Genomic DNA, 16,022 nt, shown 5'->3' on the forward strand with positions numbered 1-16,022 from the left:
TTAGCTAAAGTTTATCTACCTATTTTCTCTTTCTTTCTCTCTCCACTCCATCCCCTTCCCAAACCTTTGCCTTTTATTCTTCCCTAAGGGTCTCTATTCCCTTACCAAAAACCTACAAGGCAAGTTGAAAACAAGTTCAGACTTTTCCCTTTTCCTCTTTTGCTGGAGTTATGTTGCACCATCCAGAGACTGTGACTAAAGTTAGCTAAAAACAAGTTTGTTTTAGGGGGCTTAGAATTCTGTTGAATAATGGCTTTGTTTTGGAAAGAGTTAGTTATACACAGCGGTGCCCTTCTCAAGTACCCTAGAGGTTTCCTAGAGGAATCATGCCAAAGGAAAGGTGAATTATCTCAGCTTTTCTCTGGAAGAGCCCAAGGTTAGAGACCCAAGATGGAGAACTTGGAGTGCCTGAGGGGTGGTTTTGTCTGAAGATTGTGACTGGAAGCCAGAGAACTCACCGTTCTACAGTTACATCTTTTCTGTTCTTCCTTATTTATAAGGGCAGAGATTTAAGTTAAGACTCAATACTTTTTTTTTTTTTAATAAAGGGAATGATAAATTCTTAGATATTTAATGGCTGGTCATTTTAGAGACTCCTGATTTCCAATCTCTCAATACACCTGGTGTACACCATTACCTGCTTCACAGGGCCCACAGCACCCAAGGCAGTTTTCTAAAATAAGATGGTTTATTGACATAAGGTCAGTAGAGAATGGATACATGTCACTTGGGCCCAGTACCCGTAGATCAGTGATGTTGAACCTATGGCACAGGTGCCAAAGATGGCATGCAGAACCCTCTCTGTGGGCACTTGGCTGCCCTCCTTGCCAGTCCCCCAGAGTTCATTACTAGAAAGGCAGAGGGACTCCGGCAGAGCCGTTGCCCTCCCATCTCTATGCTTGCTGAGGACATTCCTCACTTCACCCATCCTTCCACCCAGCCCAATGGGAGCCCTTTCTCCCTCCCCTGTGTGGGGTTGGGGGCACCCAACACTTGATGGGGGGTAGGTAATGGCACTTGGTCTGGGGGAATGGGATGAAGGGGGTGCCTAGCACTCTGGCTCTAAAAGGTTTGCCATCATGGCCTTAGATCTTCTAGTCAAGTGGGGTCAGTATGGCAAGCATAGAAATATGCTTTTTCTTAAATTAAAGGTAAGTTTCTACCTACTTATTTTCTTCAGTGTCATTTGTTTTCAAAGTGAATTATATATATATATATTGGAACTTCCCTCCATTTCAGTCCATTCATCCTTATCTGTGGACTTATCTTGAAGGATCTCTTAGTTGTCCATATTTTAAAGCCATGTTTATCTTCCTGTATCTCTTGGCTCTGCTTCATAGCTTTGGAACTTGGCAGAATCATAGAATCATAGAATTGGAAGGGACCTCAGGAGTCATTCAATCTAATTCATGCACAAAAAATGAATTCTGTCTACAAGGTCCTTGACAAAAGACCACATAGTGTCTTCTTAAAGACCTTCAGTAATAAGGAATTTCCTATCCCCATTCCCACCCATATCATTCCATTTAGGGACAGTTCTAATTATTAGGAAATCTTTCTTTGTATTGAACTAAAGTCTATCTTCCTATAATTTCCATCCTTTGGTTCTGTTTTTGCCCTTTGAGGCCAAGCAGAACAAGTCTGATTTTTCCTTGCATCCGCCCTTGAAACATTTGACGACAGCATTAATTTAGCACATTTCACAAATCTTTCTTCAAAGGAACAGACTAAACATCCCCAGTTCCTTTAACTCAGCCTCCTATGGCATGTTTTTTCCCCCTTTTTTTGACATTTATTGGATTTTTGCTCAGTAATTAATTGGTGAATGCAGCCTAAATCAGGGATGCTTCTAAGCCTTCTGTCAGTCACCTTCAGTGCTGCCTGGATCTGGCCCAGAGAAGCCAGGCTGGTGAATATTTCCTTGGGTGCTCACTGATGTTTTGATATTAAGACTTGAACTTTAATTAAGAAAACAAAAAGTTTCAGAATCTCCTTAAATGATCAAGTGGCACAAGCTGGGAGAAGGAAGTGAAGCCTCTTCTGCTGTCTTCTCCATGGATTGTGTCATTTTGGCAAAGTTATCCTGGTCAGCCTTTCAAGGTCTTCGTTCTTGAAATGTAATTCTTCAAGTAACATATAAACTGTGTATATATGACATTTTTCTGAGAATGCGTCTGCATCAGGATCATTTGGGACAACATTGATAATACTACAATGGTAATTAAGGTCCATTTGGGCTTGTGAATGATGTTTTTAGTTGTTAACCCAAAAGTCTGGACAAGATTTTTAAGTTCAGCATAAATCAATCCCTCTCTCCCTCTCCCTCTCTCTCTCCCTCTCCCTTTTCCTCTCCCTCTCCTTCTCCCTTTCCCCCTCCCTTCATTCATACAACAAACATTTATTAAGTGTTTGGCATGATTTTTAAGTCTCCTTATCAGCTTGATCACTCACATCTGGATGTCTTGGTTACTCTTACAGTGAGTTAGCCCAAAAGATTCTACATGCTAGAACACCTAGGATTTTCGGGCTTGATGTAACTTTAGCACAGTTTCAATCTGCTGGGCTCATCAATTCACTGTCTGCTCTTCTTCCTCTCCTTCCTCCTCATCCCAGTATACCTCTTTTGTCTCTGCCTTTTACTTTCCTATCTTCCTCCCTTTCCTTTCTCTCTTTTTCTATCTCTTCTTCCTCATATTCCATATTGAAATCAGTTAGCTGGCATCTGAGACAACCATCTGAGGCTTTTCTTGAAACAGTTAGAATCTAAAGTGACAGTTTAATTTCTTGTCTGATTTGTTTTTCTGTTGTAAATTAATCTGAAAATGAAGCTGCTTTCATTGCACATCACATATATTATCTGTCTTTCTGGCCTCTTTCATTAACCAAAGTGGTCAATAGTTGATCTTATAAAAGAATTTGGGTTTGCCTTTAGCAGTGTTCTCTGGAGTGGAGTTTTCCTTGTATTACGGGTTTTGAGAACATATCTCGACTCAATCATTGTGGACTCTCTGATTCCAACGCCAATTAAGCTTTCTGTGTGTTGATATCTAGCTCTGGAGGAGGTCTGTGACATGCCCCAATCTCAGAAAAGTCAAATATATCTTGTAGGCAAGACTTTGCTGCCAGAATAATCCCCTGAATTTCTGGGTTGTGAGAGGAATAGGAAATGGTTATAAAAAACTGCAGAGCAGTCACTATTACTGATTGGGTGGCTATCTCTGTATGCAAGGGGGAAAAAATCCATAGCATGCCCTGAAGCCAAAGCCAGAGCTTTCCTCTAGAGAACCATTTCTCTCCTTCCCATCACCCTCTACCTTCCCAAATAGCCACTGTTTGAATGCAAGCCATTACAGATTTTCTCTGGGGGGGAAACCAACCCCAAAAACCCCAAAACATAACTTTGCCTAAAGGTCCTTTTAAAGACTTGTTCCAAATCCTCCCTGTACAGATGTATATGGATAGCTATAGAATGTCAAGTTAGTTTTTCACTGAGTTAGCTACCCAATGATTAATGAGGTAGGAGAAGGGTGAATTCTACCATTTAAGTAAGAGTTCTTAATCTGGGGCCCAAAGGGAGAACTTGAATAGGAAAAAAATTATATTTTTATTAACACCATCTCTAACTGGAATTTAGTTATTTCCTTTAATTATGAATGTAGGCAGCTGGATGGTGCATTGGCTAGAGCAGTGGACTCTTATCTTGGATCAGGAAGACCTGAGTTCAAATCCAGCTTCAGATACTTCCTAGCTGGATCACTGGGTAAATCACTTAAATGGTGCCTGCCTTAGTTTCCTTAACTGTAAGGTGGGAATAATAATATACTGAATTCACAAGGTTGATGCATTGATCAAATGAGAGAATATCTGTATAGCACAGTTCCTGGCTCATAGGGGCATATTACATTATAGTTGTTGCATATCTTTTTTTTTTTTTTTAGCTCTTTATTGATTGATTGATTAAGAAAAATTTTCCATGGTCACATGATTCGTGTTCTTTCCTTCCCCTCCCCTCCTTTCACTCCCCTCCCATAGCCAATGTTATTTCCGTATTATTAGTATTTGCACTAGAGTGATCGTTTAAAGTCTAAACGATCCCTCTAAACGATAACTCTAGTCCAACTATCAATAATATGGAATTAGGTCTTGATCAATTATACATGTAAAACCCAGTGGAATTGTGTGTTGGCTACAGGAGGTGGGAGGGTTTGGGGAGAGGGAAAGAACATGAAATATGTAACTATGGGAAAATATTAAAAATTAAAATTTAAAAAATTAAAGTCTATATCACCAAATCATATCCCCAATCATATCCCCATTGACCCATGTAATCAAGCAGTTGTTTTTCTTTTGTGTTTCTCCTCCCACAGTTCTTTCTCTGAATGTGGATAGCTTTCTTTCTCATAAGTCCCTCAGAAATGTCTTGGATCATTGCATTGCTGCTAGTACAGAAGTCCATTACATTTGATTATACCACAGTGTATCCGTCTCTGTGTACAATGTTCTCCTGGTTCTGCTTCTTTCATTCCACATCAATTCCTGGAGGTTGTTCCAATTCACATGGAATTCCTCCAGTTCATTATTAATTTTAGCTCAATAGTATTCTGTCACCAGCAGATACCACAATTTGTTCAGCCATTCCCCAAAGTGCATCCCCTCATTTGTTGCATATATTTCCAAATATAATGCATTCATGATTACTTCAAAATTACTATAGTTAATAGATCTGCTACTAAATAATATTACTATGTCTAGAATTTAAAAACATGTATTTCAATGTAAATGCCATTTTATTTTATGCACTTAAGAGCCTTTTTTTGAATAATGGAGCTTAAAGCGATTTAATGCTGCTAGGCTTAATGTTGGTATTTTGTGGCTAAATACTGAACTGCTAATTGATTTTTTTCTTGTATTTTATGCAAGTTGTTTAGAGGTTAAAAAAGCCCGCATTATTTTGGGAAAGCATCCATCAGTGTTTCTTGATAATCAGGGGTAGGGTCTATGACATGAAAAAAGATTAAGAATCTACACTTTTGGAAAGGGTTAAAGATCATCTCCATAGTAGATGAGCAGCGGGGCAACTGGTTTACCCCCTGCTTGACCAATGAGAGCTGATCCCCTTTATATGGTCACATTATTTTATTAGTAAGCCCCTGGGTGGTGTAGATGGTACTGAAAATAATTGGCTTAAACCAAAATTCAGGGGAGAACAGAAAAGGAGGCTCATTTTAAAAACTGGAATTTTCACCTATAAGTGACAAGCAAAAATCTTCACTGTCTTCAACATAAGCTCCATAAGTATGAGGGTGGGATGCGGGTCAGTCGTCTAAGTCATTCTCTTACTGTGTGTGTGTTGTGCAGACATCAGCTGGAGATGCCGGGGCATTATTCTCATCTGGCTGCCTTCTATGAGGACAAGAAAGGCGTGCTTCATGCTGGTCAGGGAAAATCCAACTCTGTGCACCCTGTTCATTGGCTGCCCTCCATCCATCGATATATGTACCCGGAGATGAAGGTGAGGCTCAACCACATTCCCAGGCAACCGTGGAGGGTGAGATAAGTGCCTTAGCTGTATCAACTGTTGGTTTTTCCATTGTGGTTGTACTGAAGCTTTATTTCTAAAATAGGTAAATATTACACATTTATCAAACATGAACTTCCATGGGAATTGACCCCTACCTCTCAGCAGTCTAACTTTTTGTCCTGATGCATTCTTGAGTAGTTGTTCTTGAGTTGCTAAGTACTTTTAACTATTAATGGGCTGTAGGTATTAAAAAAGTCTTTATTGCTTGAAATGAATATGTCTTCACGCTGTATAGTTAGAAATATCTTTATGTCTTCACGCTGTATAGTTAGAAATATCTTGAATCCCTAAGAATAATCTCAAGTCAAAATTGACTTTATGGAAGTTTATTTACATTTGAGAAGAGGTAGAAGAGATAAGGAAATAAGAATCTAACACAGTAGGTAAATTACTATGATCCTCTAATTAATCCAGGTAGATCTAATTAACCTTCAGCTGAGAGTCAGAGGGCCAGAGGCCCGGTGGTGAATGAAGCAAAGTTTCATTCACAGAGCCTATTATTAAAGGGAAATTCCTTAAGAGAAGTTCAGGAAGATTCAGTCTTTAAACTCACCATGTGGACTTCTAAAGAAGATATTGAAAGCAGGCTCACCAAGGTCTAAATGTTCCAGCCAGCACTCCTCCAGGAACCAGAAGAGCTCCTTCACCAGCAGCCCTCTTCACCTGAAGAACCCCTCCAACAGAAGACCTTCTCCTTTTAAAGGGGTCACTTATGCTTCACTTCCTGTGCCTTCCTCCTAATTTGCATGTCCAGTCACAATAGATGCTTCTCATAGGACTGCCTGGGGGCAGTCAGTTGATTCTGATTCATCACCCACTCCTAGTACACATGGGTTGGGACCTCCCAAAATTGGAGTTGCTCTCACCTTTGGTGATTAAATCTAAAGATGGGCAGTGTAGATTTAATCTAATTATCACTGTTCTTCCTCTTTTGCTCTTGGGATCGGGCTGGTTAGTACCTTTTTAGTTAGTTTTTTATGTTAGTTTATTGTTAATAAAAATTTATAAATATATTATTTAGTATTTTGTATATTAATTTTAATCTCCACATTTTTGGTGACCATGAAGGGACTTATGGGGGGATATAGTCCATGGTTCAAAAATCTCCATTTATACTACACTGAACAATCACTGATATTTCTTTCATCTTTTTTATATTAAGTATGGAAGCTCAAACTGGAATGGTTTCCTCTTAGAGAAATTAGAATATGTATTGACAGCATGTGAGTAGTGATGCCTTGATTATGGCTTTATGTTCCTATGAGCCTAACTTTTCATAAAGGGTGGTTATCTGAGACACAAACATGCATCTTCACTCAGATAGCCTTAAATACAAAAAGACTTTTATTAAAACAGTGACGCATCCTCATTCAATAATGAAGTAGATAGGCTTAAAGAACAAGTTTTAAAATAAAATAATGCATCAATTTGATACAATTTGATCCTTGCTTCCTAATACTTAAGTTTTTCATAATTACTACTTCATTTAACTTTGGTTCTATGAAGGCTTAAGCAGAACTTTTCTTGCAATATACTATGAATCTTTAATCAGGAAGTCAAAAGGCCTTCCCTGAATGCATTTTTGGCCCTCCTGCTTTAGAACTTCAGGTCCTTTGTTGTTCTTTTTTTTTTTTTTTTTTTTTTTTTTAACCCTTCTACTTCGGTGTATTGTCTCATAGGTGGAAGATTGGTAAGGGTGGACAATGGGGGTCAAGTGACTTGCCCAGGGTCACACAGCTGGGAAGTGGCTGAGGCCGGGTTTGAACCTAGGACCTCCTGTCTCTAGGCCTGACTCTCACTCCACTGAGCTACCCAGCTGCCCCTGTTGTTCTTTTTAAAGACACAACTTCCTGCCCACCACTAATTAAAAGGAAAACACCATTTCTGTTGCCCTAAGAATGGCCTTGTTACTTCTGTTTTCTCTAGAAGAACTGCTGCTTCTCGATTTCCTGCTTCTCACACATAGCAGGGTTTTCTCAATAGGATACAAAAAAGAACTTAGGAAGGGGCCAAGCCAGTTTCTCTGTAACTTTTTCCCCTGGGTCCTTTTTCTGCTCTCTGATGCCCACCAAGCTGAAAAAATTCTGGTTCCTTCAACTGATTTTTGGCTAACAGTTTAGAGTTCCCTTACCCTCTCATGTTGGTTAAGTTATTTGGGATGTGCTTGGCCTTCCCAATGGCCTGCCTTAAATATGGCACGCAGAAGAGAACAGAGTATTCCGGATCTGGCTAGCTTGGAGCAGAGTACAGCCCAATTCTTGGTATCTTAAGTCCAAGACAATGTGACTTTGTCCACTGGACCCGTCCTTGCTTTCATTGAGCCTCTCCTGGTGGCCTCTCCGTTATGCTGTTCATGTCTTATCCCTTGCAGATCACACACCCAGCCGGCTGTATGTCACAGTTTATCAAGTTCTTTGGGGAGCAGATCCTTATCCTGTGGAAGTTTGCTTTGCTTCGCAAACGCATTCTGATATTCTCTCCTCCCCCCGTGGGAGTTGTGTGCTACAGAGGTAAGTGACGTCTGAAGGAATGGACTGGCACCAGGTCCTGAGGGTTTCTACTAGAACCAAGTGTTAGAGATTCTGTGGCCATTGTAAGTGGGGCAGGACCAGAGCAAGGAAGGAATTGAGGGGCTTCTAAGTGGTGATGGGCTTTAAATGCTGAATGAAACATGGGTTGGTTGTTTTTTTTTTTTTTTGACATGGTCGATATGTGAATTATTTTCACTAGATTATGCATATTTGAAGGACTTTCTTTTCAGTTTTTTAATTCAATGGGGGAGGGATAGTGTGAGACAAACAAATTATAACTGGGCAGAATTTGAACTCAATTCTTCCTGACTCCAAGCCTCACACCCCTTCCACTATATTTAACTACCTAGTTGCCTGTTTATCATAGTTGGGATTATGGAAAGTTGTGATACGGTATTGTGTGACCTAGGGCCACAGTTTCCTCACCTGTAAAAGGAGTGGGGTGGTCATATTTGGTGACCTCTAAGGTTCCTTCAACTTCTTGACTCAGTTTCCCTATTTTGAAATCAGATGTAATAATCCACAGTCTCAGTATATCCCAAGGCATGGATGACATTTATTAAAGTTTATTAATTTATTAAAGTTTTTATTTATTCAAGTTTTATTCAAGTTTTAGTCATACCATAGTTTAAAATGATCAGATGAGATGAATTTTTATAGGTAGGGCTTTTATAAGCATTTGCGAGACAAAGGAAAGTTAGGGAGGAAAATAAATATCAGAATTAGACTTGCTTCGACTGACCCTACTGCCTAGCCAATGGCTAATGCCACTCATTCCCCTGGCATACTACCTTCTATGGAAAATACTGCATTTTACACGTTTAAAATAATGGCCATAGCTACCTCCCATCTCAGTCAGCCTCATTTGGCATTGGAGACCGTTTCAGTGACCTCAAGAGAAGAAGGTCAGAGGATGCTTTTTTCCAGCTCCCCAGCTAACAATACCAGAGCAGCGGGGTGGGGTGGAGGTGCAAGGGGCAGCAGACAGGGTGGAGGTGCAAGGGGCAGCAGACAGGGTGGAGGTGCAAGGGGCAGCAGACAGGGCGTCCTCAGAGGGGACGGAGAAACGGTGGCAGCCACTTCTTAATGGCGTCTCTCTCTTCTGCCTGTCCACAGTATACTGCTGCTGCTGCCTGGCCAACGTCTCCCTGCCAGGGATAGGAGGAACGATTCCTGAATCCAAACCTTTTTTCTATGTGAATGTGGCAGATATTGAGAGCCTAGAGATAGAAGTGTCTTATGTGGCTTGTGAGTATGGCGCCTGCCTCCCCTCCATTCTGATCTGCATCCCTTTCCTTTCTGCTTGGAGGTGAGGTCCTTTGGATGGGTGCCCTTGGAGGCAAGACTGAGGGAAGACTGCCAGGGCCAGGCCAAGCATCTTCCATATGCCCCAGAGCAACCGCTTCCATCTGTGTCTGCACAGGGCAACCTCACTGCCTACTATCAGCCCGATCTGCCAGCTGGGATGTGGAGAGCCACTAGTGCCCAGAAGAGCGAGCCTCCCATCTCTTGCTGTACTTGTCCTCTGAGGGTAAAGGAGGGGGTCTCTCACTGCTGGCCCTCCCCTTCAGATTCCTGACTTCTTCTCTCAAACACCCTAACCACTCAGTTCCTCAGTCTATTCACTTCCCATGACCTACTTCACCCAGCCTCAGCCACATAGCACACCTTTGACTTTCTCATAACCCACAAATGGGCCACCTCCATCGTCAAGAATTTGGAAATTCCATCATCCACCTACAATCTGCATGCTTCCCGGCTCTCCTTCTCCCTTCCAAGACCCCACTCTTCATCTGTAACCCCCTGAGTCTCAGTTCTCCCAGGCCATCTGCCCTACACCACATCCGTTTTTCTCTTCCCTCCCTCTTGATACCTCGGTGAACCAGTTCAACTCTATGCTGGCCTCTTTTGAATCCCTATCCGTTATGTTGCCAATTGTTTCCTGCCGAACCTCAGCTTTAAATCACTCCTGCCATCCAATGCCTTTGCTCCTCCATATGTGCTGCTGTATGCAAGTGGAGAAAAATTACACAACTGTTTTGATCTACTACAAATTTATGTCATATAACCTCAATTGGGCCCTCACAGCTGTTAAGCAATCCTGTTATATCTTCCTTATCAATTCACTCTCCACATCATCTCTTCCAAATCTCTTCTTTCCTCCTTAAACCTCCAGTGGCTCCCTCTCCCTGCTCTCTCCCCCCCTCTCCCCACTCTCTCAGCTGAGACTTCCTTCATATTTTACAAAAACAAAAACAAAACCCAGGCCATGATCTCCTTCTTCCTCACTTTATATCATCCATATGCCTTCTGTTATTTTCTTCTCCGTCACCCTTTTCACATGATAAAAGTGGTCTCACTCCTTTATCAGGTGATCTCATTCTTCCTTTTCCTCCAAATGACTGCCCCTTCTGTCATACCCATTTTAATTTTTATTACATATATTTATATCTTAAATTTTTATTATTTATTATATTTTATTCACTTTTCTTAAAAAGAAAAACTCCTTACCATCCATCTTAAAATCAATATTGTGTATTGGTTTTTAGGCAATGGAAATTAAATGATCTTCCCAGTCACACAGCTAGGAAGTGTCTGAGTTTAGATTTGAACCCATGACCTCCTGGGACTCTCTAGGCCTGGCTCTCAACCTACTGAGCTACCTCACCACCCCCTCTCACTTATTTTCTTTTTTTCTTTTTTTTTAAACCCTTAACTTCTGTGTAGTGGCTCCTTGGTGGAAGAGTGGTAAGGGTGGGCAGTGGGGGTCAAGTGACTTGCCCAGGGTCTCATAGCTGGGAAGTGTCTGAGGCCGGATTTGAACCTAGGACCTCCCGTCTCTAGGTATGACTCTCAATCCACTGAGCTACCCAGAGGCCCCCTCTCTTTTATTTTCAATCTCTCCATATCTTTTGCTCATTTCCTACATTCCTACAAATGTCTATGTCTCCCTGATCCTCAAAAAGATTCCCTTGGTCCTTCTACCCCTGCTATTATCCTATATATCTTTCTGCCCTTTATTGCTAACCTCTTCAAAAAGTCTATCTACAATAGATGCCTTCACTTTCTCTCCTCTCATTCTCTTCTAAACCCCTCATAATCTGACTTGTGACACTGTCATTCCACTGAAACATCTCTCCAAAGTTACTAATGATTTCTTAGTGGCCAAATCCAATGGCCTTTTCCCTAAGCTCATTCTCTGCAGCCCTGATTTAGCTGATCACTCTTGGCTTTCTTCTTACATATCTGAATACTCCTCCCTTCCATCCTCTCCTTTATCCTCCTCCAGATCCCATCCTATAACCATAGGCATCCCTCAGAGTTCTGCCCTGGGCCCTCTCCTTTTTCTTTCTACGCTGCTTCACCTGTTGATCTTATCAGCTCCCACAGATTCCCCTATCATCTAATGGCTGGTCATTTTCAGATCTACCCTCTTTGGTGAGTCTTTTCTGAGTTTGAGTGCCCAGAGGGCAAATTCAAGCGTCTGAGCCCTCATTACCTGAGAGAAAAAGTGCTTGATTTGGGAGGCTGGATTGATAGGGGTGGGCCATGCAAAAATGTCCTTAGTCTCTGCAACAACTCCCCGAGTGCTGGCTCTGCATGTGTGCCCCGTCTTTGACAACTGACCAATCCTGACCTAACCATCTTTGCAGACCCTCGAGCTCATCTCTCCAGCTGCCTTTCTGACATCTCAAACTGGATATCCAAAATAGAAATCCTTATCCTTTCCCCAACTCCTAATTTCCTATCACTGTAGAAGGTATCATCCTCTGGTTCCTTAGGCTTTTCAAGCTAGGAGTTATCCTGGACCCCTCACTACCTCTCACTCCACTAATCCAAGCTGTAGTCAAGGGCTGCTTATTCACCATTGCAGCATTTCCTGAATATGCCTCTGTCTCTCCTGACATGCCACCATTCAGGTGCCAGGCCCTCATCACTTCATGCCTCGATTATTGTAATAGTCTGCTGGTGGGTCTGTCTGCTTCATCTCTCCCCACTTCCCTCCATCCTCCATTCAGTCACTAAAGTAATTTTCCTATGATTCTGATCACATCACCAGCTACACAGTAAATTGGAGTGAATTCCTGTTGCTTTTAGGATCAAACACAAAACGTTCCACTTGGCATTCAAAGCCCTTCAGACACTCCATTTCTTGGCTCCAGGGCATATTCCTCTGGCCCATCTATTCATTTTCCACCCTCTTCTCCAAAGGTTGACATTTCTGGCTTTCTTTTAATCCCAACGAAAATGCCACCTTCTACCTGAAGGTTTCCTTAACCCTTCTTAATTCCCGTGCCTGCCTTCTGTTGATTCTCATTTTTCCAGTATATAGTTGTTTGCATGTTGTTTTCTCCATTGGACTGCAAACTCCTTGAGGGCTGGGACTATCTTTCTGTATCCCCAGTATTTAGCACAAAGTAGGCTCTGAATAAATGTTTATCAATTAACTGAGTCACTATGCTTCTCCAAGAGAATATCTTCTTGGGTGTGAGGAGAGAACGAGCATTTATTAAGTGCCTACTATTAATACTATTTCATTTGATCAAGTGCTGTTTCTTCCTTACTCCTGAATGACTTGGGAAAACTGTTACAGAATTCCCTGATGAAACTATAAAACCACAACCTCTAGTTTCCTGATTCCTGACATTGGCTTCTACAGGTACAACAGAGAAGATTTTTGAAGAGAAGCATGATTTGTATGATGTATATGTGGACAACCAGAATGTAAAGACCCACCATGAACACCTGCAGCCGCTGCTCAAGCTCAATAGTGCCGATAAAGAAAAGTACCGGAGACTTAATGAGCAGAGGTAATGGGGAGGTGCAGGTGTGAATGGTAGGACAGGTGGGGTAAAAGGAGGCAGCAATGCTTTGGGAGTGAGGTGCAGGGCCAGTGGGGGCAGACTGTGGCTCAATGATCTCAGCACAAGACTACTTGTAATATTTCTCTTACGTACTCTAAAAGAAAAGGAAAGGAACCTTTATTAAGTACCTACTATGTGCCAGGCACTCAAGTCTAGAAAGTTAGGAACCAGCCCTGGAGGGGAATGGAGACTCCATGAAGAATTCGCCAGTAGAAGAAAGGGGAGTGGTCCTTCATTTTATAAATAGGAATAATACAGGTTTCGTCTTACTGACTGGAAACTTTTCTGCCCATTCAGAACTAGCCATGTAATACTTAGATGAAGGGAAGTAAAGGAAGAACTTCTGAGCAAGGCAGGCTTCTTCTGTAATAGTGTCCCCCTTTTTACAGACCTTGATGAGGGCCAAAGGGCTTAATCTTATTGATCTGCTTTATGTGGTTCTTTGGTGATGGTAGGAAAGGTGTATAAGCATGACCTCTGGGCATACAGAAGGAGTTCTGACTCTCCCCTGCCCATATTCTTTTCTGTTCCTTCTTTACTTACCCAGTTTCACGCTGCTGGGTCTGTCCTCTGAATTGGTCAGAGACTAGCACAACCACCCAAGTTGCCTGTATGGCATCCTATGATTGACTACATTCTTCTTTAAATCAGGCAGATGCTGTTATACTCTCAGGAAGTGGGTGAGGACTGCAACCCATGTGAAGAAGACCTCTTTGTTTTGTAAGTTGGCCCCTTTCAGGAGTTAGGGAGGTTTCTTTTACAGTGTTGGTTAATCATGAAATTGTGGTCCTGATTTTCCTCTCTTCTGCTTCTGTTCATAGAACTCTTCCTAGGTTTTTCTGAACCTTTATTGTTTTGTTATGACACAAAGGGTGTTCTACTATGTCCTTAGGCTATAATTAATTTGCTCAACCATTACCCAATTGATAATACCTTCTTGGTTCCCAGTTCTTTGCCATTCCAAAAAGATGCTGTAATCTTTGTACTTATGGGCCTAGTAATGGTAGCACTGGGTCAAAAGATAGGCAGTACAGTAGAAATATGAACACAATTCCAATTGAAATAAGATTAGCGATTTCAGCCAGAAACCAAACCATTTACTGCTTCTCTTATTAATAGACTTTCTTTCAAATAAATTGTTTTTAAATGTTTATTTATTCCAGGCTTGACCTCTAACAACCAGGGCTGAATACACAATATCCTAGCTACAGGCCAATCACTGGAAATATCATTTTCAAGGTTTTAGAGACTATCTTATTCATTTGGCCCAAATCAGTTTCTTTCGGCTATCTTGTTGTTATACTCTTTCTGTATTTGTACATTTATATCAATTAAATGTCAACATACTCCTTTCAGATGTGTTAAAAAACATTTTATAAGATTCATTCTAAGATGTGGAGACGTTTCACAATCTTCACTGATTCTATCAGGCAATTCAATACATTTTTATTAAACACCTTATATCTACAAGGCAGTATGCCCAGAGTAGTTAGAATTGGAATTAATATGTGCCTCTGACATACTGGCTGCGTGATTCTGGGCAATTCATTTAACCTCAATACACCGGGCAATTCTCCCAAGGAAATCACAGGTTTCTATCCCTGTGTACAAGGCACTATGCTCAGTGCTAGAACGGTAAAGGCAAAAACCAAAAGTCTCCTTCCTTTGGAGAGCTTACATAATACTAGGCTAGGGTCCTTAAGTCCCTAAAGGGTCCGAGGAAGGGGGTGAGATGGGGGAAGGGCGCATGGTTTCTGAACCCAGAAGGAAGAATTTTCACTACCAGAAATTTAGCATTTCCTTCAATCACTAATGTAGGCAACACACGTTATTGAGAGGAGTTCATAGGCTTTGTCAAATTGACAAAGAGAGTCAGTAGCACAAAAATGATTAGGAACTATATTCGGGGATATATAATTTGAGAAAAGTAAGTTAAATACCTTATTATAGGCAGGAGAGAGGGCACTAACCACTAAGGGTGATAGCTTCAAGATGAGAAACAAGTTTTATAAGTTGCATTTTCCCTCCTTACCTCTGTTTCTTAGAGGATCATCACTACCCCTTTTTTGGACATTGTCTCCAATAATTTCTTGGATCTTTCTATTACTGTTCATCTTCTGCCATATCATATTCTTTAATTTTGGCTTAGTTGATATACATGAACAATTTTCTCCCTACATCATCTTCCTCTTTCAGTTTAAAGCTCTCTTTCTAGGCAAAAGTAATTGGCTTCTTTCCCTCCCCTCTAAAACCTCTAAAAAGTCCTTTGCTTTTTAAAAAATGAATGCTTTCTTTCTAGTTGTGTGACCTGGGCAAGTCACAACCCTGACTGCCTAGCCCTTGCTGCTCTTCTGTTGATACTAAGACAAAAAGTATGGGTTTAAAAAAAATGCTTTAAAATACCTTGGAAACAGAAGTATCCAATTGTTTCCTCACATTTGGGTTTTCCAATAATTATTTGGGTGAGCTTTGTTCGATTTCTCATGTTCTAACTTGGGCATTGCAGGTTTTTCCTGGAGCAGAACAACAGGATATTCCAGACTTTGCTGGAAGTCTCTGCAAGCCAGGACAAGACCCTGACTGCAGAGCATGCCCGAGGCATGGGCCTGGACCCCCAAGGAGATCGAAGCTTCCTTATGGACCTGCTGGAAGCATATGGCATTGATGTGATGCTAGTCATTGATAATCCCTGCTGCCCATAGACAGCTGGTGAAGAAGTAACTCTCTCATGTGATAAGAAGCACTCTTGGAATTCATCCCACTGCCTCCCAAAGGATTTCATTTTTATTTATCAAGTTTATATGAAAGAATATTATTTATACTTTTCAACAAACGTAACTTTTACATTTTTCTCCCCCCGCCCCTCCCCTCCATGCCTCAAAATGAATGACCTTGGTTTTGTATTCTGGCTTTGATAGAACTTTCACCTCTAAGCTTCCCAGGTCTTTGGGCCTGGCCTGACCTTGAGAAGTGAGAGAGAAAGCTGATTTCTTAAGGAGATCTCCTAACATGACTCAGGGATGGGATCAGGCAGAAGATTTGTTA

The 16,022-nt window shown here is 41.3% G+C and overlaps 1 protein-coding gene across 1 annotated transcript in view; it reads left to right on the forward strand.

The window, feature by feature from the left end:
* DENND11 (DENN domain containing 11) overlaps nt 1-15,760 on the forward strand; it is a 45,429-nt gene extending 29,669 nt beyond the window's left edge. Inside the window, exons 4-9 of the mRNA XM_044677806.1 lie at nt 5,359-5,512; nt 7,953-8,091; nt 9,229-9,360; nt 12,773-12,923; nt 13,629-13,697; nt 15,484-15,760. Coding sequence (XP_044533741.1) covers nt 5,359-5,512; nt 7,953-8,091; nt 9,229-9,360; nt 12,773-12,923; nt 13,629-13,697; nt 15,484-15,679 — 841 coding nt within the window. The 3' untranslated portion in view covers nt 15,680-15,760. The remainder of the gene's footprint in view (nt 1-5,358; nt 5,513-7,952; nt 8,092-9,228; nt 9,361-12,772; nt 12,924-13,628; nt 13,698-15,483) is intronic.
* Nucleotides 15,761-16,022: the final 262 nt, after the last annotated feature.

Source organism: Gracilinanus agilis, chromosome 5 (genome assembly GCF_016433145.1).
Source record: "Gracilinanus agilis isolate LMUSP501 chromosome 5, AgileGrace, whole genome shotgun sequence".
NCBI classification, from domain to species: domain Eukaryota; kingdom Metazoa; phylum Chordata; class Mammalia; order Didelphimorphia; family Didelphidae; genus Gracilinanus; species Gracilinanus agilis.